The 26564-nt window shown below is 44.5% G+C and overlaps 1 protein-coding gene across 2 annotated transcripts in view; it reads left to right on the forward strand.

Moving 5' to 3' along the window:
• The window catches only part of FAF1 (Fas associated factor 1), a 473366-nt gene that overhangs the window by 74455 nt on the left and 372347 nt on the right, over positions 1–26564 (forward strand). For both annotated transcript variants that reach the window (XM_073593564.1, XM_073593565.1), the window contains exon 2: positions 1063–1131. In XM_073593564.1, coding sequence (XP_073449665.1) covers positions 1063–1131 — 69 coding nt within the window. The remainder of the gene's footprint in view (positions 1–1062; positions 1132–26564) is intronic.

Here is a 26564-nt window from a genome sequence, read left to right on the forward strand (position 1 = left end):
TGTGTCTTACAATAAAAAGGAGGTGAAGCCACCATCAATCTACATGGAATTTACCACCCCCATTGTGTTTAGCTGGTTAGTGGGCGTGAAGGAAGAGGGCGATAGTGGGCTGTCGTTTACCGCTGTGTATACACCCACATGTGTGACTGTGTAGTCACATGGGCTGCTCAGATGTGATGGGGAGGAAATGCTGAGCATAGAAACTTACTGAAAACTGAGCATGTGCAGAGTTGCCACCACAGCTGCAAAATCGCTAGCTGAATTGGAAACATAAACAAAAGGTGGAAATAGACAATAGCAGATCAATACAGAGAACGAACCTCATAGTGTCTTAGTATGAACAGCATGTAATATACCATTTATTGATAGTTTTTTTATGATTCGGCTTTAGTGACAATTTAAGCTGACCTTGCAAGAAAATGTGCTTTAAAAAAAAAAAAAAAAGTGAAACCGCGCAATAAAAGAAAAAAGGGGTTAAGCCAGACCCTAAAGCGGAACTTAATTCTCTTATACTTGCCTCCTCTCCAGCAATGAGGTCTGAGAGCTCCCTCTGTGGTGCGGACATCTTTGCACAGTATTCAGCCCGGGATATCATAACTACTTGGGCATTCACACAGGAGTTATTTCCTCTGACCTCAAGACATGCCAAAATGTACACTAAGCGACGCAGGTGCAGCTCAATGCACATTCTAAAGGAGTTTTTGAACAGGCAGGTCCAAAGTTTTATTGCAGGAAGAGATGATACTCACGGTTTTTATAGTTAGTAAAGTTTACCTTTTAATTTTAATGCAAGGTCTCCTATAAACACATTTATAATGACATAAAATATGTGCTTGCTAAAAAAACACCGTACTTTTCTTCAAAAAGTATTCTGTCTTGAAGTTTTTCTGGAAAAGTGTTAGGCGTTCTGTGCTGGTGTGTAGAGCTAGAGTTCACATGTAGTTCAGAGACTGGTAAAACATTACCTGGATCTCTGCTGCACTCCGAAAGTTCTGCTGCCAGCATGAAACTAGAGTCCCCAACCGGCTGTAACCCTTTGTATTCTCTTCTCTTCTCTTTCAGGCGTGCACTGGCATCGAGAATATTGATGAAGCTATCACACTGCTGGAACAGAATAACTGGGATTTATTAGTAAGTTGTTGTTTGTTTTTTTTTTTTTTTTTTTATTAAGGAAATTATATGATGCAATGCAAATATTACTATTGTGCCAAGTGCAGTAACTCATAATAACCAACCAGAATTAAAGGAACTACGAATAACTGATATGTTTATTTCCAGAGGATACTGAAGCGTTAACGTACATGTAAAGCCAATTTTTTTTTTTTTTTTTTTTTTTTACAACCCCATATTGGTTTGCTTGTAAATTTTCTTGCCTCTAAACCAGTGGTCTCCAAACTGCGGTCCAGGCACCAAATGCGGCCCTTTGCTTGCTTTTATCCAGCCCTCTGGGCACAATTTTTATCTATTGATAACCACAATGGGGCATAATTCCCCCCCACTGACACATGAAGGGGCAGAATTCCTCCCAATGACACAAACAATGGGGACCAATGATGGGGCACAATTCCTCCCATTGACCTCAATGATGGGGCACAATTCCTCCCAATGACCTCAGTGACGGAGCACAATTCCTCTCAATGATGGGGCACAATTCCTCCCATTGACCTCAATGATGGGGCTCAATTCCTCTCAATGATGGGGCACAGTTCCTTCCAATGACCTCAATGACGGAGCACAATTCCTCCCAATGACCTCAATGATGGGGCACAATTCCTCCCAATGACCTCAATGACGGGGCACAATACCTCCCAATGACCTCAGTGACGGGGCGCAATTCCTCCCAGTGACGGGGCGCAATTCCTCCCAGTGACGGGGCGCAATTCCTCCCAGTGACGGGGCGCAATTCCTCCCAATGAGGGGCGCAATTCCTCCCAATGGCCTCAATGACGGGGCACAGTACCTCCCAATGACCTCAATGACGGGGCGCAATTCCTCCCACTGACCTCAATGACGGGGCGCAATTCCTCCCACTGACCTCAATGACGGGACGCAATTCCTCCCACTGACCTCAATGACGGGGCGCAATTCCTCCCACTGACACTAAAGATGGGGCATTGTTTATTCACACTGGCATCAGGATCTTTTCTACTCTTAATGGCCGCAGTCCCACCCCCGTTAATTCTGAAGGACAGTAAATTGGCCCTTAGTTTAAAAAGTTTGGAGACCGCTGCTGTAAACCAATACTGAGAAAAATGCATGGTGTCTGTCATAAGGTTTTGGCTTCAGTGCTTTGAGTCTCTGCAAGAAGTGCTTTTGCACGTTAACATAAGCTGTGTGCTTGTTCACGTAAGAGGAGCATGATTGACAGAGATCGGGCATAGCCCATATCTGTGGTGTTGTATTGGGAGTGTGGATCCACTATTCAAGCCGGGTGTCTGAAGTTGCAGGAGATCCGTACAATACCTCGGTACTTCAGTGATAATGAACTTGGTGATGCAAGCCCTCAACATCATTGAGGCTATTTCCCTACACTGCAAATAAGGGACAGATTTTTATTTTATTTTTCATTTTATTAAAGGGACTTGTATAGCACAATCAATTTAAGCAGCACTATATATATATATATATATATATATATATATATATATATATATATATATATATATACACACACACATATACATACACCCTCATCGAGCTTACAATATAAGGTCCTTAACTCACATTCATTCACACACATATTAGGGCTGATTTAGAAAGGAATTAGAAAGAAGACAATTAACCTAACAGTATGTCGTTGGAGTGTGGGTGGAAACCGGAGTACCTGGAGGAAATCCACACAAGCAGGTAATGCTGTGGCTGGGATTCAAACCAGTGACATTAGTGTTACTGGCGGAAGTGCTAACCACTTAGCATCCTTGCTGTACATAGCAATTTGGAATTTTTATGTGGGCCCACTGAACAATAAATTTCAGAAAAACGCAGCACTAAAAGTAGTAGTATATGCTGCTCACCTCCCTTTTTTTTTTTTTTTTTTGTGCAGTGTGGTGCAAAGCAGTACACCGCTTTGCAATCTGCTGCAGTGAGTAAAAATGAATGAAATGTATGTGTCCGATACATCGGCACCACTCCCTTCATAGTGGACACCAGCAGCCAAGGTATAATGCTGCCGCTAGTGTGAATGACTCCTAAAATGACATGAACATCACTGAAGTACTGTACTTGCACACTTAGCATTTGCATCCAATGCTGGTGTTTTAATGACCTGGAGGCTCAGGTGCAGCATTGAGCCCCGTTTCCTGCAGGCTGAAATATGTTACGGCTTGACAGGACTGAACACTGTACCGAGTGGTACATTTAGTGACACATTTGTTTAGGGAAGTGTGCCCAATAAAACAGGTATTGTACATTTTAACTAGGGTTGCACCGATACCGAGCATTTGCACGAGTACTTGTTATGCAAATGCTCCAATGCTTGATCTGATACTTGGCCAGTCAGAGGTGATCGGTGCTGCGGTGGGGGGAGGTACAAGCAACGGTCTCCCTGCATAAATTAAAGCAGCTGAGAGCCGCTTCTCCTATACAGTTAGATCGGTGCTTGCAACTCCCCCCACTGCCACACCAATCACCCCTGACTGTTCCCTATGTCGTTCTCCGTATCTTCCTCTGGTCCCCCGCCTTGTCATCGTCCTCCGCCGGTTCCCCACTGGCCCCCCGCCGTGTCGTCCTCCTCCGGTCCCCCGCCGCGTCGTCCTCCTCCAGGGCCCCCCCCGCCGCGTCGTCCTCCTCCGGGGCCCCCCCCCGCCGCGTCCTCCTCCTCCGGCCCCCCCCCCCCCGCTGCGTCGTCCTCCTCCGGGCCCCCCCCCCCCGCCGCGTCGTCCTCCTCCGGGCCCCCCCCCGCTGCGTCGTCCTCCTCCGGGCCCCCCCCGCCGCGTCGTCCTCCTCCGGGCCCCCCCCGCCGCGTCGTCCTCCTCTGGGCCCCCCCGGCGCATTTCCACTCCTTGACGTTTGTTCTTTTATTATATAGACTCAAAAGTCTTGGTTTGACTTGAACGCCTCTCATACAAGCATATAATGCTACATACAGGTGTCCACTGGATTTTACTGAGAGCCCTTGCACACTGGGGCGGTTTGCAGGCGCTATTGCGCTAATAATAGCGCCTGCAAACCGCCCCGAAAGTGCCGCTGCTGCCATTCCAGTGTGAAAGCCCCGAGGGCTTGCACACTGGAGCGATGCGCTGGCAGGACGGTAAAAAAAGTCCTGCCAGTAGCATCTTCATAGCGGTGAAGGAGCGGTGTGTATACCGCTCCTTTACCGCTCCTGCCCATTGAAATCAATGGGACGGCGCGGCTATACCGCTGGCAAAGCGCCTCTGCAGAGGCCCTTTGCGGTGGTATTTAACCCTTTCTCGGCCGCTAGCGGGGGGTAAAACCGCCCCGCTAGCGGCCGCATACCGACGGTAAAACGCCGCTAATAATAGCTGCGTTTTACCGCCGACGCCGCCCCCTGCCCCAGTGTGCAAGGGCTCTTAACTCCAAATAAAAGCAGATTCTTTGTACCGGTTTCTTATTAATAGAGCTCCTGTTTTTTAATGTTGCATTTGCATCAACTGGCTAAAACAATGTTTCTCAACCAGGGTCCCACCAGAGGTTGCTAGAGGTTCCTTGAGCAATTTCTGCCTCTCGGATAAGTTCCCATTGACACCACTGATCTTTTTAGTTATCTATAATTCTTCCCACTGTCACACTAATGTGTCACGAGTTGTAGATCTAGACATTTTTAGCAGGGGTTCCCAGAGACTGGAAAGTTATTTCAAGGGTTCCTCTGTGTTGAAAACGTTGAGGGAGGCTGGGCTAAAATGATGCAGAGCTATAAAAATGTATTGTGGACAGTGAGCTCTCCCTTTTTTCATTTGCTGGAAAGTACCTACACCCACAGGACTCTGGGATGGAACATCTATTTCTGCATTCCATGGTTTATATTCTGTTGCTGCTATAGCTGTGCGATGATGAAACCTTCTTCTTATCTCATCCTGATGCACGCTTACCCCAGTATAGGAATTCTATGGAGCTGGTTTGAATAAATAGTTCCTGGCTGAAATACCGGCAGCAGGAGGTTTTGGGGTTCAATGTGCTATAGACAACGTCTTGTAATTATTATTTTTTTTTTTTTTTTTTGTACAATCCTTTTATTTATTTTTTTACTAAAACAAAATCAAAGTTTTGGGGCACAGAAAGAAAAAGGGGGGGGGTGCACAAGAAATGTACACTTCAACAGACAGCAATCCAATACAAAAGCCTTTGGTAAAAGCATATTAGACATGGTCTCAGACTGCATGAGGTTCTATACAGAACATTCTTTAATGTGTGAACAATCGGTGCGTTCTATGACAAAGTCATTACTCCTATTTTATTAAAGAGATCGAGGTCTGGGATAGCAACAGATATGTGTGCAAAGCATGAAATAAAGAATGGGGTAATTGGCGCTACCCTATAGATCAGATGAGTATATAATATAGTAAAAAAGTAGTATAAAAGTGCCTATCTATAAAGAAAGGTGGAGTACCTTTTCCCATAAGGCAGAGTGTGTGTATGTGTAACCCTTCAGTGTTACGTAAAAGTGTGATAAAGCAAACAAAACCAAATGTGTATGTGACGGGTACACCAGATATGTATAAATAATCAGCCAAGTAGCATCCCATATGTAGAGAAGGGTGTATAAGTGTATCTCTCAGTCAAAACTGAGCCTGACAACCTTGCATATAAACCAGTGTAAAACAAATATCTACCACGATTAACCAACCATATATAACAAGCAAATATCTTGTGGTAAACCCAAAATGATGCATACATAAAAACATATATTGAATATATAAATATATATGCACCAAGATATAAATGCAAAATATATCGACAACTAAATGTATATAGGCCCAGACAAACCAATGTGTGCAGAAAAAAAAAAGTAAAATGTAAAAAAAAAAAAAAAAAAAAAAAAATTTAAATATGAAAAGTCCAAGCCCCACACATAGAAATAAATAGAATGTGATCCCAAAATAGCCAATGGTGGCTTGTAACAGGTGACTTCGGTGCTCACCTCGTAGTGCTCCCCCCAATGGGTCCCCACTCACCAAACGTAGTTACCCCTGCAGGGGTTATAGGCAAAAAGTGGGTGACTGTGGGTAAACCTCCTCCTCAGCTTTCTTACTATCCTATCAGTTCCTCCATTAGGCTCTTCCAGCTGTCCTCTCAAACTCAGGGGTGGAACCCGGTCAGGACCTCACAAATCGTTCCACAATGTCTCAAAACTGGGTCCTCATAAGAAGAAACAAGGGGGCTCCCATAGTGTAATAATTAAAAGTATATTTTATTTAAAAATATATTTAACAGCGGCTTCCCATCCCCGATTTATGGCAAAATACAAAAATTGCAATAAAGTATGCAGGAAGAGCTGGTCTGCAGCGTGCGTTCCACCTGCGTTCCAGGCTCCCTGCTTCCGGAAACGACGTGAAAGCGTAGCCCTGCCTTATGCGTTTCGTCATAGGACGTTCTCAAATGTGTGCAAAGCATGCCTGCTGCAGGCTGAGAAAAGCTGAAGTAAAAAAAAAAAATAAAGTAAGGGAGGGTGAAGCCTTAAAACAGATCGTCACTACTTGGTAAACTAACATGCATGATTTTTTACCTATAGGTAAGCCTATAATAAGGCATACCTATAGGTACAGTAAATATCTCCTAAACATGAGTCGTTTAGGAGATATTTACTTTAGATGCAGCTAGTGATGTCAGCGGCGCATGCGCTTTGAAGAAACTGCATACCCGTGCCGTTCCTTCAGAGCCCTTTGGCGGCTTCCGTGGGAGTGGCGTCATCGTGGCTCCGGCTTTTTGCACAGCTGGAGTCCGCAAACCCGGCAGGAAGACCGGGTGAAGATGGAAGCTCCTTCATTGGTGACAGCGAGTTGTTGAAGGGCTTTGTTCTAAGGTAAGTTTCACATAATGTGCTAGTATTTAAAGGGGTTTTTTAGGTCTCTGTTACCGTACCCCCCCCCCTTTCTCCTTTCTCAGGTTTTTTTTTTTTTTCTGGGATAGAATAAAATGCCCTGCTCACGCAACTGCCTGGGATATATCTCGGTCACATAACTCCAGGTGCTCCAAGAAGACCATGTATTCATAAAGAATCCTATGCATCGAGAGGTTGGGCTGCCAGTAGTTTTATAATATGATGTGCTGTCCAGTGTTAATTTCGTTGACTAAAATATTTTTGTCGACTAAAATACAACCTAAAACTGAAACCATTCACATGACTAAAATACGACTAAAACGACATTTTACTCAAGACTATGACTAAATCGAAAATTGACATCAAAATTAACACTACTCCGCTGGCCATTTCTAAATCGGCAACACAATTCCATCCAAAACCTGTAATAGCACATTAAAGTTCAAACATATATTGCATTACCAGATAAGGTAGGGGGCATCTATCTACAAAGACTTTTGGAAACATATAGTATATGTACAGTTACGTAGTTCCCAGATGTGTATAGGTTTTTTTATTGGTGTTTTTATTCATTGTATATTTATTTATAATTATGTTTAATTTGTATGTAGCACCCTGGCCCTGTGAGATACGACATTTCGTTCTACTGTATGTTCTTATGTGTAGTAGAATGACAATAATGCTTGATTTGACTTGATCTACTAAGCTGCTGAAAGAGAAAAAGAAAAAGAAAAAGGCAATGGCATGATAGCCAATAGAGTTTGGTTTTTTTTTTTTGTATTTTTGCACTTCTCTTTGTCAAAAAGCAAGATTTTTGTTTGTTTATGACACTTGGTTTTATTTCTAAATACGTTATATATCGCAATGGCTAAATCTGTGTCTGTAGTGCATGTTCAAATCCTTAGGCCCCTTTCACACAAGGCGGACTCCGCTTCCACGGAGTCCGCCTCTGTCCGCCGGCTCAGCGGGAGATCAGTCCGTTGATCTCCGCTGAGCCGGCGGATGACAGGTCCCTCTCTGCTCACTGAGTGGGGAGGGGCTTGTCAGGCGCCGCTGCCGCCTATGGAGGGATCGGATAAAAACGGACAGCATGTCCGTTTTCATCAGATCTCACCCAATCCGATCCGCCAGCGACGGACCTGGACGTAGAGCCATCCGTCTGCTTTTAGTGGATCGGACCGGGTTGGATGTCAGAGAATAAAATGGTGATCGTTGCATTATTTTATGTCACACGGTATTTGTGCGGTGGTCTTTCAAACGCACTTTTTTTGGGAAGAAATACACTCTCACTAATTAAAAAAAAAAGAAACAGTAAAGTTAGCCCAATTTTTTTGTACAATGTGAAGGATGATGTTACGCTGAGTAAATAGATGGCTAACATTTCATGCTTTGAAATTGTCACCATTCCATGAGTGTGCGCAAACTACAGTACCTAAAAATCTCCATAGGCGATGCTTTAAAAAAATGTAATGGTTAGAGTTACAGAGGAAGTCTTTTGCTAGAATTATTGCTCTCGCGCTAATAAATGCGGCAATACCCCACATGTGTAATTTGAACACTGTTATACATATGTGGGCGTGACTTGCGCACTACCCCTGCCCTAGGCGGAAGTGAAGAATCGCGTATATATACATGATTCTGCACAGGAGGGCCACCCTGTAGCAGTAAATCTGCTATAGGCTGGTCCTTAACTGGTTAAAGTGGTTGTAAACCCTTTACTACCACTTTTACCTACAGGTAAGCCTATAATGAGGCTTACTTGTAGGTACCATGAATATCTCCTAAACTTGCACGTTTAGGATATATTCACTATATCCCCATGTGCTGATGTCATCGACATATGCGTACTGAAAAAACGGGCCACTTGTGCTGTTTCTTCAGTAGCTGTGCCGTGACCAGCGGCACCCACGTGCATGCGCGGGAGCGATGTCATTGTGGCTCCGGCCAATCACAATGCCTAAACCCACGAACCCGGAAATAACTCCGGGAGACATGTTGCCGGTCACAGTGGTGTGCAGGGAGCGCTGCAACAACATCGTTCTAAGGTACAGTGCCTTGAAAAAGTATTCATACCCCTTGAAATTTTCCACATTTTGTCATGTTACAACCAAAAACATAAATGTATTTTATTGGGATTTTTTGTGATAGATTAACACAAAGTGGCACATAATTGTGAAGTGGAAGGAAAATGATAAATGGTTTTCAACATCTTTTACAAATAAATATGTGAAAAGTGTGGGGTACATTTGTATTCAGTCCCCTGAGTCAATACTTTGTAGAACCACCTTTCATTGCAATTACAGCTGCAAGTTTTTTTGGGTATATCTCTACCAGCTTTGCACATCTAGAGGGGGACATTTTTGCCCATTCTTCTTTGCAAAATAGCTCAAGCTCTGTCAGATTGGATGGAGAGCGTCTGTGAACAGCAATTTTCAAATCTTGCCACAGAATCTCAATTGGATTTAGGTCTGGACTTTGACTGGGCCATTTAAACACATGAATATGCTTTGATCTAAACCTTTCCATTTTAGCTCTGGCTGTATGTTTAGGGTCGTTGTCCTGCTGGAAGGTGAACCTCCGCCCCGGTCTCAAGTCTTTTGCAGACTCAAATAGGTTTTCTTCGAAGATTGCCCTGTATTTGCCTCCATCCACCTGCCCATCAACTCTGACCAGCTTCCCTGTCCCTGCATCCCCACAACATGATGCTGCCACCACCATGTTTCACAGTGGGGATGGTGTGTTCAGGGTGATGTGCAGTGTTAGTTTTCCGCCACTCATAGCGTTTTACTTTTAGTCTCATCTGACCAGAGCACCTTCTTCCACATGTTTGTTGTGTCCCCCACATGGCTTCTTACAAACTGCAAACAGAACTTCTTATGGCTTTCTTTCAACAACGGCTTTCTTCTTGCCACTCTTCCACAGCGGCCAGATTTATGGAGTGCACTACTAATATTTGTCCTGTGGACAGATTCTCCAATCTGAGCTGTGGATCTCTGCAGCTCCTCCAGAGTTACCATGGGCCTCTTGGCTGCTTCTCTGATTAATGCTCTCCTTGCCCGGCCTGTCAGTTTAGGTGGACGGCCATGTCTTGGTAGGTTTGCAGTTGTGCCGTACTCTTTCCATTTTCGGATGATAAATTGAACAGCGCTCTGTGAGATGTTCAAAGCTTGGGATATTGTTTTATAACTTAACCTTGCTTCAAACTTCTCCACAACTTTATCCCTGACCTGTCTGGTGTGTTCCTTGGCCTTCATGATGCTGTTCGTTACTAAGGTTCTCTAACAAACCACTGAGGACTTCACAGAACAGCTGTATTTATACTGAGATTAAGTTACACACAGGTGGACTCTATTTACTAATTAGGTGACTTCTGAAGGCAATTGGTTCCACTAGATTTTAGTTAGGAGTATCGGAATAAAGGGGGCTGAATACAAATGCACGCCACACTTTTCACATATTTATTTGTAAAACATTTTAAAAACCATTTATCATTTTCCTTCCACTTCACAATTATGTGCCACTTTGTGTTGGTCTATCACATAAAATCCCAATAAAATACATTTATGTTTTTGGTTGTAACATGACAAAATGTGGAAAGTTTCAAGGGATATGAATACTTTTTCAAGGCACTGTAAGTATTTCATAATGAGCTAGTATGTGATGCATACTACTAGCTCATTATGCCTTTGTCCTGCAGGTTTTTTTTTGTTTTTTTTTTAAATAATCAGTTCAAGTTTGTATTCTTCAAAAAAGACTTTCTATTGCTCTCTGCCTGCTCCAAATCTCCAACTTTCTTTATTTTCGTTTTTGGCTGCTATTATCCGACTTCTTGTTTGTTCTCCTTGGTCCCACTGTATGTAGGAAACTAGCCACTCTCTCTTGCTCACTGCTGAGATGGACTAGAAACTATGAGATTTGTAGTGTTCATAGAGCAGTGCACGTGACCACAGCGAACGTTCCCTAGCTTATGTGAAACAAATAAAAGTGAGCGGGGTAAAGGAGAGGTTTGGGAGTTCAGAGGAGGTTGCAATGAAGCTGAGAAACACAGTAAGGCCCCTTTCACACATGTGGACCGTTTGTCTGTATATCATCCATCAATGCATCTCTATGGAAAAACGGATGCAAACAGATGATCATCCATTTACATCCGCATCTGTCAACGTCCACTTTTTGGAACAGATCAAAGCCCTATTTTTGTTCTATTAAAAAATGGAACGGACAAACAGTCAATTTTTGCATCTGTTTTTGCATTGGTTTTTAGGAGCCAGCATCTGCAGTGTCCTAACAACCAGTGACTCTCTTCTGCTGTCAGTAATGGTTCCTGCTGACAGCACAGACTGAATGCAGAGGGGGGCATTGTGTGCAACAGACAAGGGAGGGGGGATGGGCAGTGTGTACAGAGGGGCGGGGGGTCAGTGTGTACAGAGAGGGGGTCAGTGTGTACGGGGGGGGGAGGCAGTGTGTACAGAGAGAGGGGGTCAGTGTATACACAGAGGGGGCAGTGTGTACGGGGGGGGCAGTGTATACAGAGAGAGGGGGTCAGTGTGTACGGGAGGGGAGGAGGCAGTGTATACAGAGAGGAGGGGGCAGTGTGTACAGAGAGGGGGTCAGTGTGTACAGGGGGGGGAGGCAGTGTGTACAGAGAGAGGGGGTCAGTGTATACACAGAGGGGGCAGTGTGTACGGGGGGGGCAGTGTATACAGAGGGGCGAAGGCAGTGTGTACAGAGAAAGGGGGTCAGTGTGTACAGGGGGGGAGGCAATGTATACAGAGAGAGGGGGTCAGTGTGTACGGGGGAGGGGAGGCAGTGTATACAGAGATAGGGGGTCAGTGTGTACGGGGGGAAGGCAGTGTGTACAGAGAGAGGGGGTCAGTGTATACACAGAGGGGGCAGTGTGTACAGGGGGGGCAGTGTATACAGAGAGAGGGGTCAGTGTGTACGGGGGGAAGGTAGTGTGTACAGAGAGAGGGGACACTGTGTAGAGAGGGGGGTCAGTGTATACACAGAGGGGGTCAGTGTATACAGAGAGAGGGGGGTCAGTGTATACAGAGAGAGGGGGGTCAGTGTATACAGAGAGAGGGGGGTCAGTGTATACAGAGAGAGGGGGGTCAGTGTATACACAGAGGGGGCAGTGTGTACAGAGAGAGAGGGGGGTCAGTGTATACACAGAGGGGGCAGTGTGTACAGAGAGAGAGGGGGGTCAGTGTATACAGAGAGAGGGGGTCATTGTGTACAGGGGGGGAGGCAGTGTATACAGAGAGAGGGGGTCAGTGTATACAGAGAGAGGGGGTCATTGTGTACAGGGGGGGAGGCAGTGTATACAGAGAGAGGGGGTCAGTGTATACACAGAGGGGGCAGTGTGTACATACAGGCTATTTCACTTGCCAGTTTTTTTAATGCCAGCTCTTTGTTTACTTTATTGCACTGCAGAAGGAGCCGTTAAGTAGAGAAAGGTGTTGGGTCACTCGGTGATGTCCCTGGTGATCCCGCCTCTTTGTTTATTTTAGCGATTGACCAACTGACGGCGCTTTCTCCTGCGCTATAAAGTAAACCAAGAGTTGGCGATTACATTCAAAGCCAGCAAGTGAAAAAGCCTGTATGTACACACTGCCCCCTCTCTTCTTCTCTCCTGCCCCTCTCCTTGCACACGCTGCCCCTCCCATCCCTCGCCATAAAGAGGACCTGTCACCTATATGCTATCACATAAGCGGCTATTGGTCCGCTATGTGATAGCAATAATGTCATGTTTAAAAAAAAAAAAAAAAAAAAAAAAAGGAATAAATAAAAACATTTAAAGAGAGACAAAAAAAAAATAGAACAGGAAAACAAAACAAAAACTTTGAGCCCCCACATACGCACATACAGTATCTCACAAAGGTGAGTACACCCCTCACATTTTTGTAAACATTTTATTATATCTGTTCATGTGACAACACTGAAGAAATGATACTTTCCTACAATGTAAAGTAGTGAGTGTACAGCTTGTATAACAGTGTAAATTTCCTGTCCGCCTCAAAGTAACTGAACACGCAGCCATTAATGTCTAAACCAATGGCAACAAAAGTGTGTACACCCCTAAGTGAAAATGTCCAAATTGGGCCCAATTAGCCATTTTCCCTCCCCAGTGTCATGTGACTCGTTAGTGTTACAATGTCTCAGGTGTGAATGGGGAGCAGGTGTGTTAAATTTGGTGTTATCGCTCTCACTCTCTCATACTGATCACTGGAAGTTCAACATGGCACCTCATGGAAAGAACTCTGAGGATCTAAAAAAAAAAAAAAAAAAATAGAATTTTTGCTCTACATAAAGATGGCCTAGGCTATAAGAAGATTGCCAAGACCCTGAAACTGAGCTGCAGCACGGTGGCCAAGACCATACAGCGGTTTAACAGGACAGGTTCCACTCAGAACAGGCCTCGCCATGCTCAACCAAAGAAGTTGAGTGCGCGTGCTCAGCATCATATCCAGAGGTTGTCTTTGGGAAATAGACGTATGAGTGCTGCCAGCGTTGCTGCAGAGGTTGAAGGGGTGGGGGGGTCAGCCTGTCAGTGCTTAAATCATACGCCGCACGATGCTTCAATTTGGTCTGCATGGCTGTTGTCCAAGAAGGAAGCCTCTTCTAAAGATGATGCACAAGAAAGCCTGGAAACAGTTTGCTGAAGACAAACAGACTAAGGACATGGATTACTGGCACCATGTCCTGTGATAAAAAAAAAAAAACGCATTTGGTTCAGATGGTATCAAGTGTGTGTGTGGCAACCAGGTGAGGAGTACAAAGACAAGTGTGTTTTCCCTACAGTCAAGCAAGGTGGTGGGAGTGTCATGGTCTGGGGCTGCATGAGTACTGCCGACACTGGGGAGCTACAGTTCATTGAGGGAACCATGAATGTCCACATGTACTGTGACATACTAAAGCAGAGCATGATCCCCTCACTTTGGAGACTGGGCCGCCTAGCAGTATTCCAACATGATAAGAACCCCAAACACACCTCCAAGGCGACCACTGCCTTGCTAAAGAAGCTGAGGGTAAAGGTGATGGACTGGCCAAGCGTGTCTCCAGACCTAAACCCTATTGAGCATCTGTGGGGCATCCTCAAATGGAAGGTGGAGGAGCGCAAGGTCTCTAACATCCACCAGCTCCGGGATGTCATGGAGAAGTGGAAGAGGACTCCAGTGGCAACCTGTGAAGCTCTGGCGAACTCCATGCTCAAGAGGGTTAAGGCAGTGCTGGAAAATAATGGAGGACACACAAAAGACTGACACTTTGGGCCCAATTTGGACATTTTCACTTAGGGGTGTGCTTACTTTTGTTGTCAGCGGTTTAGACATTATTGGCTGTGTGTTTGCGTTATTTTGAGGGGACAGCAAATTTCCACTGTTATACAAGGTGTTCACTCACTACTTTACATTGTAACAAAGCTGTAATTTCTTCAGTGTTGTCACATGAATAGATATACAGTAAAACCTTGGTTTGAGAGCGTTTTGCAAGACAAGCAAAATTTTTAAATAAAGTTTGACTTGATATACAAGCAATGTCTTGTTATACAAGTAGCGTCATGTCACAACTGAGCTTAAAAGAGAGGCGCCTCTAAGTGTAGCAATATGGTTACATTTAGTGAAGGTACAACATTTAGCTACACTAATGGGGCGTACACACGGTCGGACTTTTCGTCTACAAAAGTCCGACAGCCTGTCCGACAGACTTCCGGCGGACTTTCGGCGGACTTGCAGCAGACTTTCTAACGAACGGACTTGCCTACACACGACCACACAAAAGTCCGACGGATTCGTACGTGATGACGTACACCGGACTAAAATAAGGAAGTTCATAGCCAGTAGCCAATAGCTGCCCTAGCGTGGGTTTTTGTCCGTCGGACTAGCACACAGACGAGCGGATTTCGGGGTCCGTCGTAGTTACGACGTAAAGATTTGAAGCATGTTTCAAATCTAAAGTCCGTCGGATTTGAGGCTGAAAAAGTCTGCTGAAAGTCCGGAGAAGCCCACACACGATCGGATTACCAGCCAGCTTTAGTCCGTCGGCGTCCGTTGGACTTTTGTAGACGAAAAGTCCGACCGTGTGTACGCCCCATTAGGGGCGCGTCTCTTCTCCTTAATACTCTGTTGCTCCTGCTGGATTTTGCTTCTAATCCCCTTGTGGAGGCTTCCATTTGTGGATGGACATTTTATGGTTACACAACCTATCACATTGCTATAATATTTTTATATGGACTATAAACTGAAGTACCGTATTTATCGGCGTATAACATGCGCCGGCGTATAACATGCATCCCAAGTTTAGGAGAGAATTTTAAGGAAAAAACTTTTAGGAGTAAAGTTTAAGGAAGAAAAACTTACAATAAAATGCCCATCAATGCAGTGTTATCGGTGTCCATCTGCAGCCTTGTCAGTGTCAGTGCAGCCTTGCTCCAGTGTCTATTGCAACCTTGTCAGTGCAGCTTTGCCCCCAGTGCAGCCATGTCAGTGCAGCTTTGCCCCAGTGCAGCCTTGCCCCAGTGCAGCCTTGTGTGATCGCCGCCGACACACATAGCCGTGTGTAAATTCAAATATGGCGCAGAGACTGCAGGGACTCGGTGGAGCCGAGATACACATACCCGAGAGTCCTCGGCTTTTCTCGGCGCCGCTTACAGTCCCGCCCTATGATGGACATCACACAGGTCCAATGGCGGGACTGGGCGGGACTGTAAGCGGCGCCGAGAAAAGCAGAGGACTCTCGGGTATGTGTATCTCGGCTCCACAAAATTGGCGGGGATCGGCCTGTAACACGCAACCACGATTTTCCCCTTTTTTTCAGGGGAAAAAAGTGCGTGTTATATGCCGATAAATACGGTACTTATGAATAAATGGTTGTGGGACAAATCATTTGAGTTTCCATTATTTCTTATGGGGAAATTTACTTTGATATACAAGTGCTTTGGATTACAAACATGTTTCTGCAACGAATTATGCTCGCAATCCAAGGTTTTACTGTAATAAAATATTTACAAAAATGTGAGGGTTGTACTCACTTTTGTGAGATACTGTATATAAAAACCCATGCATTGGGGCGCCTATGTGCAAAAACTGCAATTCTGCAACACGTTTTATATATCACTGCACATTTCTGAGTGAAATAAATAATTTTAGCACCTTTGCCCTTTGGTAACTCTATACGTATGACCTGTAGGGGCCTTTACAGTGGTTGCAAACCCTTACACATCACTTTTACCTAGAGGTAAGCCTATAATAAGGCTTACCTCTAGGTACTGGAAATATCTCCTAAACCTGCACAATTTAGGAGATATTTACCATATACGCTTGCGCTGACGTCATCAGCACGTGCGCGCACTAAATCGAGGGCATGATCGCGTGATTTCTAAAGGGCCCGTGCTGTGACCGGTTGGCTCCCATGCACATGTGCGGGAGTAACGTCACGCAACTCTGGCCACTCACAGAGCCGGAGTCCATGGCCCCAGAAGGAAGAGGGGCGAAGATGGAGGTGGCCACCAGCGATGCATACAACCCCTGGCAAAAATGATGGAATCACCAGTCCCTGAGGATGTTCCTTCAGTTGTTTATTGTTGTAGAAAAAAAGCAGATCACAGACATGGCCAAAAACTAAAGGCATTTCAAATGGCAACTTTCTGGCTTTAAGAAACACTAAAAGAAATCAAGAAAAATAACTGTGGTGGCCAGTAACAGTTAGTTTTATAGAACAAGCACAGGGAATAAATTATGGAATCACTCAAATCTGAGGAAAAAATTATGGAATCACCCTGTAAATTTTCATTACAAACACTAACACCTGCATCAGATTAAGTCTGCTTGTTAGTATGTAGGTAAAAAGGAGTGATCACACCTTGGAGAGCTGTTGCAACAAGTGGACTGACATGAAGCATGGCTCCAACATGTCTGTGATCTGCTTTTTTTCTACAACAATAAACAACTGAAGGAACATCCTCAGGGACTGGTGATTCCATAATTTTTGCCAGGGGTTGTACTACTCCATTATGCTTTTACTTTGCAGGGAACAAAAGAGGAAGTAAAACCCATCAGGGTTTACTTCCTCTTTAAAGCATCGCCTATAGAAATATTGGGTATTGAAGGTTTTTCTGCTGTTTCACGGGCGCATACAGTTTTAATGCTTGACATGTTGGGTATCTATTTACTTGGTGCAACTTTCTATTTATATGTTACCAAGATGGAACCGAATGGAAATTTTGGTACCAAAACTGAAAATGCAGAGAGCACTTGGCCAAAAACCGAGAATGACAGTTTTAAAAGAAAAAAAAAATAGATATAGATAGAGAGAGAATTATATTCTACTTTTTATTTGATATCATTCATTTAAATGAATATGAATTTGTCAACCATTATTGCCATCTTTTAGCACAAGAAAAGTTTAAGTTAAATGTATCCCTTTACTTCTGTTCTGTTGCACTTCCATTGTGGTGTTTAAAAATCTTGCTTGCTGCATTTTTGTCAGTTAAAAAAAATAGGTAGGTAAGGGTTACAAAAAAAAAAAAATTGGCAGTGGAAGGTGGGGGTTTAGGTAAAGTCCCCCTAAAGGACTCCAGCTAGTGGATGCAAAAACTGATGTAAACTGAATCTCTCTTTTTTTCTTTAAACTTTCTTTTTAATTGATGAAGCAGGCAGACTGCCGTGTGGAAAGAGGCCTAAGGCCGGGTTTACACTGGTGTGACAAACGCTCCGACATTGGGAGCTCATGTCGCATGATGTGTGAACAAGACAAAAACAAAACAAACCAAAACAAGTCGGTCTGACTTTGAGAATGCTCCCTGTACTACTTTGGTCTGACTTTGATCCTTGCTTCAGCCCATTGACGATCATTGAAGTTGGATCAATGTCGGATCTCCGTCTTCCATGATCTGACTTTGGCATGCGACTTGTGCTCTGATGAGCTTGAGGGGGGATCTCCGCGCCAAATTTTAAATAAAAAAACAACACAGGTTCCCCCTCCAAGAGCATACCAGACCCTTCGGTCTGATATGGATTTTAAGGGGAACACCCTACGCCAAAAAAACTGCGTGGGGGTCCCCCCAAAATCCATACCAGACCCTTATCCGAGCACGCAGCCCAGCTGGTCATGGGGGGGGTGGGGTGGGTGCTTTGGGGCCACCCCGAAGCACCTTGTCCCCATGTTGATGAGGACAAGGGCCTCTTCCTGACAACCCTGGCCGTTGGTTGTCGGGGCTTGCGGGCGGGGGGGCTTATCGGAATCCGGGAGCTTCCTTTAATAAGGGGGCCCCCAGATCCTGGCCCCCCTCCCTATGTGAATGAGTATGGGGTACATCGTACCCCTACCCATTCACCTAGGAAAAAAAAGTGTCAATAAAAAACACACTAGACAGGTTTTTAAAGTAATTTATTAGGCAGCTCCGGGGGTCTTCTTCCGACTTCGGGGGTCTCTTCCGACTTTTCCGCGCTCTATGGCCTCTTCTCCGCGCTCTCAGGTTCTTCTTGCGCTCTCTGGTATCTTCTGCCAGGCTCCTCCGCTATCCTCTGCTCTTTTGCCCGCTCTTTTGCTAGTGGAGGCCGATCTTCTCCGTTGTCTTCTTCCCTCTTCTCTTTTTCCGATGTTGACACAACGCTCTCTCCCGCTGTAATGCCGTGTGCACGGTGCTCAACTACTTATATAGGCATGGGGCGTGGTCACCGGTGATGTCACCCCACCCCTTATATCGTCACTGCCCGGGGCCTGATGGGGCGGTGATGTCATAAGGGGTGGGGTCATCGGATGACATCGCCCCATGTCTATACAAATCGTTGCGCACACGGCATTACAGCGGGAGAGAGCGTCGTGTCAACATACTCATTACATAGGGTGGGGGGCCAGGATCTGGGGGCCCCTTATTAAAGGGGGCTCCCAGGCCCCGACAACCAACGGCCAGGGTTGTCGGGAAGAAGCCCTTGTCCTCATCAACATGGGGACAAAGTGCTTTGGGGTGGAGGGTGCCGCAGGGCGCCCCCCTGCCCCAAAGCACCCACCCCCCCCATGTTGAGGGCATGCAGCCTGGTACGGTTCAGGAGGGGGGGGGGCGCTCGCTCGTCCCCACCCCTTTTCCTGACCGGCCGGGCTGCGTGCTCGGATAAGGGTCTGGTATGAATTTTGGGGGGACCCCCACACCGTTTTGTCGGCGTAGGGGGTTTCCCCTTAAAATCCATATCAGACCTAAGGGCCTGGTATGCTCTTGGAGGGGGAACCCATGCCGGTTTTTTATTTAAAATTTGGCGTGGAGTTCCTCTCAAGATTCATACCACACACAGTGCCTGTTATTGGCGTGGATTCAAGTTGGATCCCTGTTCATTGAAAGTCAGACGTATGTCCGCTTCAAATCGCAGGGCAAAGTCGGATCCAAAGTAGGATGGCTGTCGTGTCGCACCAGTGTAAACCCCGCCTAAAACCATTCAATCAAGAGTAGATTACAGGTGCATTATGTAGTGGATGTATATGAATTATTATTGGAGAACAAGGATAACCGCCCAGGTGACAGCAGACCGCTTATGATTTGCACTGATCCATCCACCCACCACCTGAGGTGCTGCTGATAGTCAGAGTTCCGGAGGAGACAACTAGACCTGGTTTTGGGGATGACCAAACAGAGGGTGCATATGATCTGATCGATCATATAAGAGGGTGTTTGGACCTTTTGTTGTAAAGTTCAATATAGTGAGGTGAGAGCATACCCAAAAGGGGCTCACTGCAGTCGGAGGTATTTCTCTTGTGTGCAGGATCATTATTTCTATGGTTTAATGTCCGTTTAAATCAAGTTTCCATCAGACAATTAACAATTCTGGAATAAAGGGGAAATGTGTAATGAATTATCCACTCCATGTAAAGGATATGTTCTCCTTTAAAAAAAAATAAAAAAAATAAATGCACATTTTTCTTGCAGGTAAAAAAATGTGCATTTATTTTTCATTTTGCATTGCACCCACAATCAGTAGATCGCAGATACAATACAGGGTTCCTGCAGACTATCTGTGTAAGCTGCATGCTCGTACCTTGTACAGGCAGACAGTTACACATTGACAGGAAGAATCAATGAACTACATAGAGCACTCACTAGCGCCCGGTTAGTTCATTGGGAACTAAAAGTCATCGTCTGAAAAGGCTTTTGGTACTTGTAGAAATCTGTGAATGAATGCTGCAACCATGTGGGCGGAGCCCCACATGACTGCACTTTTTTCAAATAGTGACAGCAGGTGCGGGGAGAAGATCCCCAGCCCGCTGTCATGGGGAGAGGATCAGCTGCAGGAACAGGTTACCTGTTGCACCCTAAAAATGGGTGGAACATATAACATATTTCCAAAGGTGAACTTATCCTTCAACCCAGGGGTAGACAACCTTGGCCCTCCAGCTGTGGTGAAACTACAAATCCCATCATGCCTCTGTCTCTAGGAGTCATGCCTGTGATTTTCAGGGTCTTGCAATGTCTCATGGGACTTGTAGTTTCAAAACTGCTGGAGGGTCGAGGTTGCCTTACCCGCTTTAACCCCTTCCCCACCGTGCTATAGCCGACTCAGCTGATCACCGTTCTGGGGAAAGGGCCAATCACAGCGACCCTTTACCATGTGATCAGCTGTGTCCAATAACAGCTGATCACGGAAGTAAACACAAGCTGGGCTTTTCTTTCCTTACGCTGACTGTAAGGAGAGAAAAAAAGAGACCTGATAACCGGCTTGTGTTAAAGCAGGGGTCTCAAACTGGCGGCCCTCCAGCTGTTGTGAAACTAAAAGTCCCATCATGCCTCTGCCTGTGGGAGTCATGCTTGTTACTGTCAGCCTTGCAATGCCTCATGGGACTTGTAGTTCCGCAACAGCTGGAGGGTCGCCAGTTTGACACCCGTGTTAAAGGGACATCGGCACTGATAATCACGGCACTGATTATCAATATCCTTATTATCCATACAGTTCCAACAGTACCCACCAGTGTCACTTAACAGTGTCCATCAGTGCTGCCTATCGGAGCCCATCAGTGCCACCTCATTGGTGCAGCCTCATCAGTGCAGCCTCATCAGTGCCCATCAGTGCAGCCTCATCAGTGCTGCCTCATTGGTGCAGCCTCATCAGTGCCCATCAGTTCAGCCTCATCAGTGCCGCCTCATTGTTGCAGCCTCATCAGTGCCCATCAGTTCAGCCTCATCAGTGTCCATCAGTGAAGGAGAAAAATTTCCTGTTTGCAATATTTTATAACAAACTATAGTTTTGTTTTTATATATAATTTAATATTTGTGTAATTTAAAAAAAGAAAGCTCTATTTGTGTGAAAAAATGCAAAAAAATTTCATATGAGTACAGTGTTACATGACAGTGCAATTGTCATTCAAAGTGTGGAAGCTGAAAATTGGCCTGGGCGGGAAGGGGGTAAAAGTTCCCAGTAGACAAGTGGTTAAACAAGAAGACCCAGTGGTGTGTAGAATTAAAAAAAGGCTGAAATTTGTATTTAATAAAATGCCGTTGTGGATCTTGATGTCCTCATATCCTATACATAATCTCCACGCCTGCGATACTCGATTGGCCGTATGTTGATAAACGCACGCCCGCATTCTCCTGTTGTTCTTTAGATCTTTACACACAGGAAACCGTTAGATTTATAACAAATCTCAGAGTTCAAATCCCCAGATTATTTCTGGAAATATCAGCATTTGCAAGTCTAGAATCGGCGCTCCCCCTCCCCGCCTCGTACTCTGTTTTCTTTGCACCGTCGCCAAGAAGAAAAAGAAAAAAAAAAAAAAGCACAACAAAACTGCAGAGTCATCGTTCAGGCAACAAGCAGCGAGATTGGCCTTTTTGGTGTGATGAAAACTGCTTTTATTCCTGGCAATAGAGAGCTCTTTGTGGCCGGGACACATCGCGGAGGGAGAGAAGGCACAGCTCGAGTACTTTCACGGTGCAAAGTGTGCGCTCGCTGTCCTGATTTTTACAATAACAAAGTTTTCACCTGATAATAATCACACTTGCTTCTAAGAAGTCTGCCGGCCTGATCTGTAATCCCGAACTGAAACCACAGATGACTCAAAAGTAGGGGAACATATTGCGGGTGTGTTTCGTTTGGTGCCCAGGCGGTGCTTTCCCTCCTTAAAGAAAAACTCTCTTGCATCTAAACTGACCACATTAAAACAACCTTTGTTATTAGTTCAGTACAAACACGTCTTTACTATTTTTGGGGGTCCCATGCCTTTTAAAATGGTACTAAACAGAAGTTCTTTTAAAGTACAGTATGTATTTTTAGTCCTTGTTACTATGGGGCATATTAATGCATACCCCAAAGGAGGGCCGTATTTACCTGCACAGGCATTCCATGCATTTCTGTGCAGGCAGTCCCATTGATGTCTATTGGGATGCAGCCTTTGCACAGACACAGCCACTGCCCCCCAGTCTGTCATCTGTGCGGGTGCATGGGCCCCAAATGTACACAGTCTGCGTTCGGGGCCCGGCACCTGCAGGAATGTCAAATTGGGATCAGCGGCTCTGTCTGTGCATCAGCTGCGTCCCAATAGATATCAATAGTTCTGCCTGCACGGTATGCATGATGGTGATCCTATGGCACGGAAGGTTTTTTTTTACCTTTTAATGCAGAGAATGAGTTCAGCTATAAAAAAAAAACAAAAAAAAAAAAAAACAAAAACCTTCTGCTAGGGCTGGGGAAAAAAATCGATTTGAATCTTGAATCAAGTTGAGAGGTCAAATCGATTCAAATTTTCAACAAATTGATTTTTTTTTTTTTTTTTTTTCACCAGGACTGTGCCAAGGACTAGGCCGAAGCTGTGGCCTCGCCTAAAAACTCTTGCCCGCAACCTCTCAGGAGTGTCCATCAAAAAAAAAAAAAAGACTCAATTCGAATCGTGAATCGAGTGGTGTTTTTTTTTTTTTTTTTTTAAATCACAGATTTTTTTTTTTTTGGAGAAAATCGCCCAGCTCTACCTTCTGCCTTTAGAACCACTTTAACGCTCAGCCACCTCTGGATCCCCCAAATTCCTTCCTTTTTGCTGCTGTGATCTCGCTGTGTATATAGGGAAGGTAGTCTCCCTCATTTGCTCAAAGTGACATTTCATTAATGTGGAATTGCACTCTTCCAATCAACATTGAATGCTTTTAATCCTCATGCTGTTAGCATTAGTGAATAGGAAAGTATATCAGATTTACTCGTTGTAATAAAAAAAAAAGTTTAATTTCTTCAGTTACTAGTTTCTTGCCTATGATGTCATACATCCCAGGAATCTTCAGGAGGGGAGGAGGGGTTTTCTCAGCAAAGCATACTCTATTGCATACATGCTTGAGCTAAGGGCAGATGGATTCCAGGAAGTAAATGCTACAGGAATCATTTGCCCTTATTCAAGATGGCCACGGACAGAAATGCTAGGGGGTTGTTTTTTCAAACTGATAGCTCAAGAAAATAAAGCATGGATGGGGAAGTTTCCTTTTGAATTATAAAAATAAACTAAATAGTGTTTTTGGTTTGTGGTGCTCAGATGCATTGACAATCGGCTTAAAGTTCTATTGGTCACAGCTTACCGTCCTCCTCCTTTTCTGTGCACACCACTGCAGCATGGTGGCATGAACAGGCATAATGGAAAGCGAGGCTTTTTGCCCTGTCTTGTGTTGGGACTTGACTGTCCAGCACCGTCACAGTGTACTTGGTATCAGTGGGCTCTATGTCTCGGTTCACACTAGAACGCGGTACGTGAAACCTGCAATCCGTTCGCATTTGCTGCACAGCATTCAAAATGTTCTGCAGTTCTGATCTGTAGAAGGTGTCACTGTTATGATGATTGTGGCTGGCTGAGACACTCGTGGACATTGCTGGATAGAGATGGGGCTTAGTTAAGTATTAGGGGTGCTGAGGGGGGCTGCTACACGCAGAAGGCTTTTTATCCTATTGCATAGAATGCATTAAAATAAAAAAACCTTTTGACTTTACAGCTCCTTTTAAGGACCGCCCCATGTACATATACTGCAGTAGGGTGTCCCTTTAGCTCAAAATCATGTACCCGTAGAGGATTTTTTTTTTTTTTCCCTCCGGGTCTGGGGTGTGTGCATGCGCACCGCCGGCAAGCAGGAGCCAATTGGCGGGTCCGGCGGACCCGATGTCTGTTGGGACCCGCTGATCGTTCAAAAGGCAGACAGAACTGCCTATGTAAAGGAGGCAGATCGCTGTTTTATGACAGGAGAAGGAGATCTTGTGTTTCTGCTAAGCAGGAACACCGATCTCTGTCTTGCAGTACAAGCACTTCCCCCACACAGTTAGAAACCACCCCCTAGGGACATATTTAACCCTTTTAAATTGCCCCTGGATGTTAACCCCTTCCCAGCCAGTGTCATTAGTACAGTGACGGCGCATATTTTTTTTAGCACTGATCACTGTATTAGTGTCACTGGTCCCCAAAAAAGTATCACTTAGTGTCCGATTTGCACACCACAAGGTCGCAGTTCCGCTATAAGCCGCTGATCGCCGCCATTATTAGTACAAAAACAAAAATGCCATAAAAATATCCCATAGTTTGTAGACGCTATAACTTTTGCGCAAACCAATCAACATACACTTATTACGATTTTTTTTCTAAAAATATGTAGCAGAATACTTATTGGCCTAAATTTATGAAGAAATTAGATTTTTCTTACATATATTTTTTTTAATTGGATATGTTTTATAGTAGAAACTAAAAAATAATTGTGTTTTTTTTTCAAAATTGTCTTTTTATTTTTCATGCTATTAAAAAAAAAAAAAAAAAAAAAACCGTAGAGGTAATCAAATACCACCAAAAGAAAGCTCTATTTGTGGGAAAAAAAGGACATCAATTTTATTTGGGTACAGCGTCGCACAACCGCGCAATTAACAGTTAAAATAACGCAGTGCCGTATCACAAAAAATGGCCTAGTCAGGAAGGGGGTAAAGCCTTCCGGGACTGAAGTGGTTAACTTTGTACTCATGACACATGTTATGATGTGATTGGGATATATATACAGTAGAACCATTTTTCATAGCAAATTGTCATTAATGTAAAAATGATTAAAGCTAGGGTTCCTTTAATAACGGTCTTTACAGATTCAATTTCAACCCGCCGTTCCCGGTCTTCATTAACGGTACGGCGTTCACGAGCCTGTTTGAAAAATCACTTGTTTGCCAGAGTTGCTGTCGTGGTGTCTTTTTGCCCTCTAGTGGTTCTTGTTGAGTAATGCAGCACACTCGTGTCAGCTCTCCAACTCAATTTCTTCCATGAGCCAAAAAATGTAAACTAATTGGCTTCCAATTGCAGTGACTTCCAGAAACAGAACCGGAGTAGAAGATTTATTTTTGGAATGTTTTGCTGACCTAGAAATCCCTAATATTTCCCGCGGTGTATGAGCTACAATTGCTGAATCAAGTTTTAAAGCTGCATGCACCAGGGTTGTTGTTCTGATCCTGGGTTTTATTTTTTTTTCTTTACTATCTAATGATTTACTGACCTGGAATTGGCACAAAGCCAGTAATTTCTCTGCTCGGCCCCGGAACCTGCGCATTTAACAATGCCAGCTCCCATATTCCTATCATTACAGGTTCTCTATAAAAGGCTTTTATAGTATTTTTTGTATATTTCTTGTAAGTATCAATTATACATGTTTTATTTACCGCTTGCCGTCAGCAGGTGCCAAGCGCTAGACTACTACTTTTTTTTTTTTTCCTTTTTCTTTCCTTTCCTATCATAGTATTGAAATCTGGATTAGCCTCTTCTGTGAATTGACCTGTATGGTTGGATGTCAGATTACAAACACTCAACTAAATGAGTCAGAGCAGGAAACTGTTCAGTGGCTTAGTGGTTAGCACTTACGTCTTGCTGCACTGGGGTCATGCGTTCAGATCCTGCATGAAGTTTGCATGTTCTCCCTGTACATTTGTGGCTTTGTGGTATTCCAGTTTCCTCCCACACTTCAAGGACATGCTGGTAGCTTAAAGCGGAAGTAAACCCATCCATAAAACAGTGCCGGAAATGTAACACTCCCATTGGTTGTGCTCTCAACCAAACTGTCAAACCATCCAATGGCTGGTGTCTAAACTGATCACATGTGCAGCATCATGGCCGTTGTGGATTAAACAGAGGCAAAGATGGGAGTTTCCTTGGCTGAAAACGATATGAAGAGTTTACTTACGCTTTAATTGGATCCTGTCTAAATTAGTACCAGTATTTGTATATACAACCCCAATTCCAAAACCAGTTGTATAAAAGCTACATAAAAACAGAATGCAATGGTTTGCACATCTCCTCCTATTTTATTCACAATATAAAATGGAAAACATCAAATGTTTGAACTGAATTTTTTTTTACAATTTTGAGGGAAAAAATAAGGTCGATTTTGAAATTGATGGCAGCAACATGTCTCAAAGTTGAGAGAGGGACATGTTTAGCATTTGTACCAATGGGCATTTATAAGGTGGCACTGATAGGCGGCACTGATAGGTGACACTGATGGGTGGCACTGATGATGAGGCCCTGGTAGGCACTGATTGGCGGCACTGGTAGGTGGCACTGATAGGCAGCACTTGTATGCACTGGTATGTGGCACTGGTGG

This window comes from Aquarana catesbeiana, linkage group LG07, assembly GCF_042186555.1.
Source record: "Aquarana catesbeiana isolate 2022-GZ linkage group LG07, ASM4218655v1, whole genome shotgun sequence".
Classification (NCBI taxonomy): Eukaryota; Metazoa; Chordata; class Amphibia; order Anura; family Ranidae; genus Aquarana; species Aquarana catesbeiana.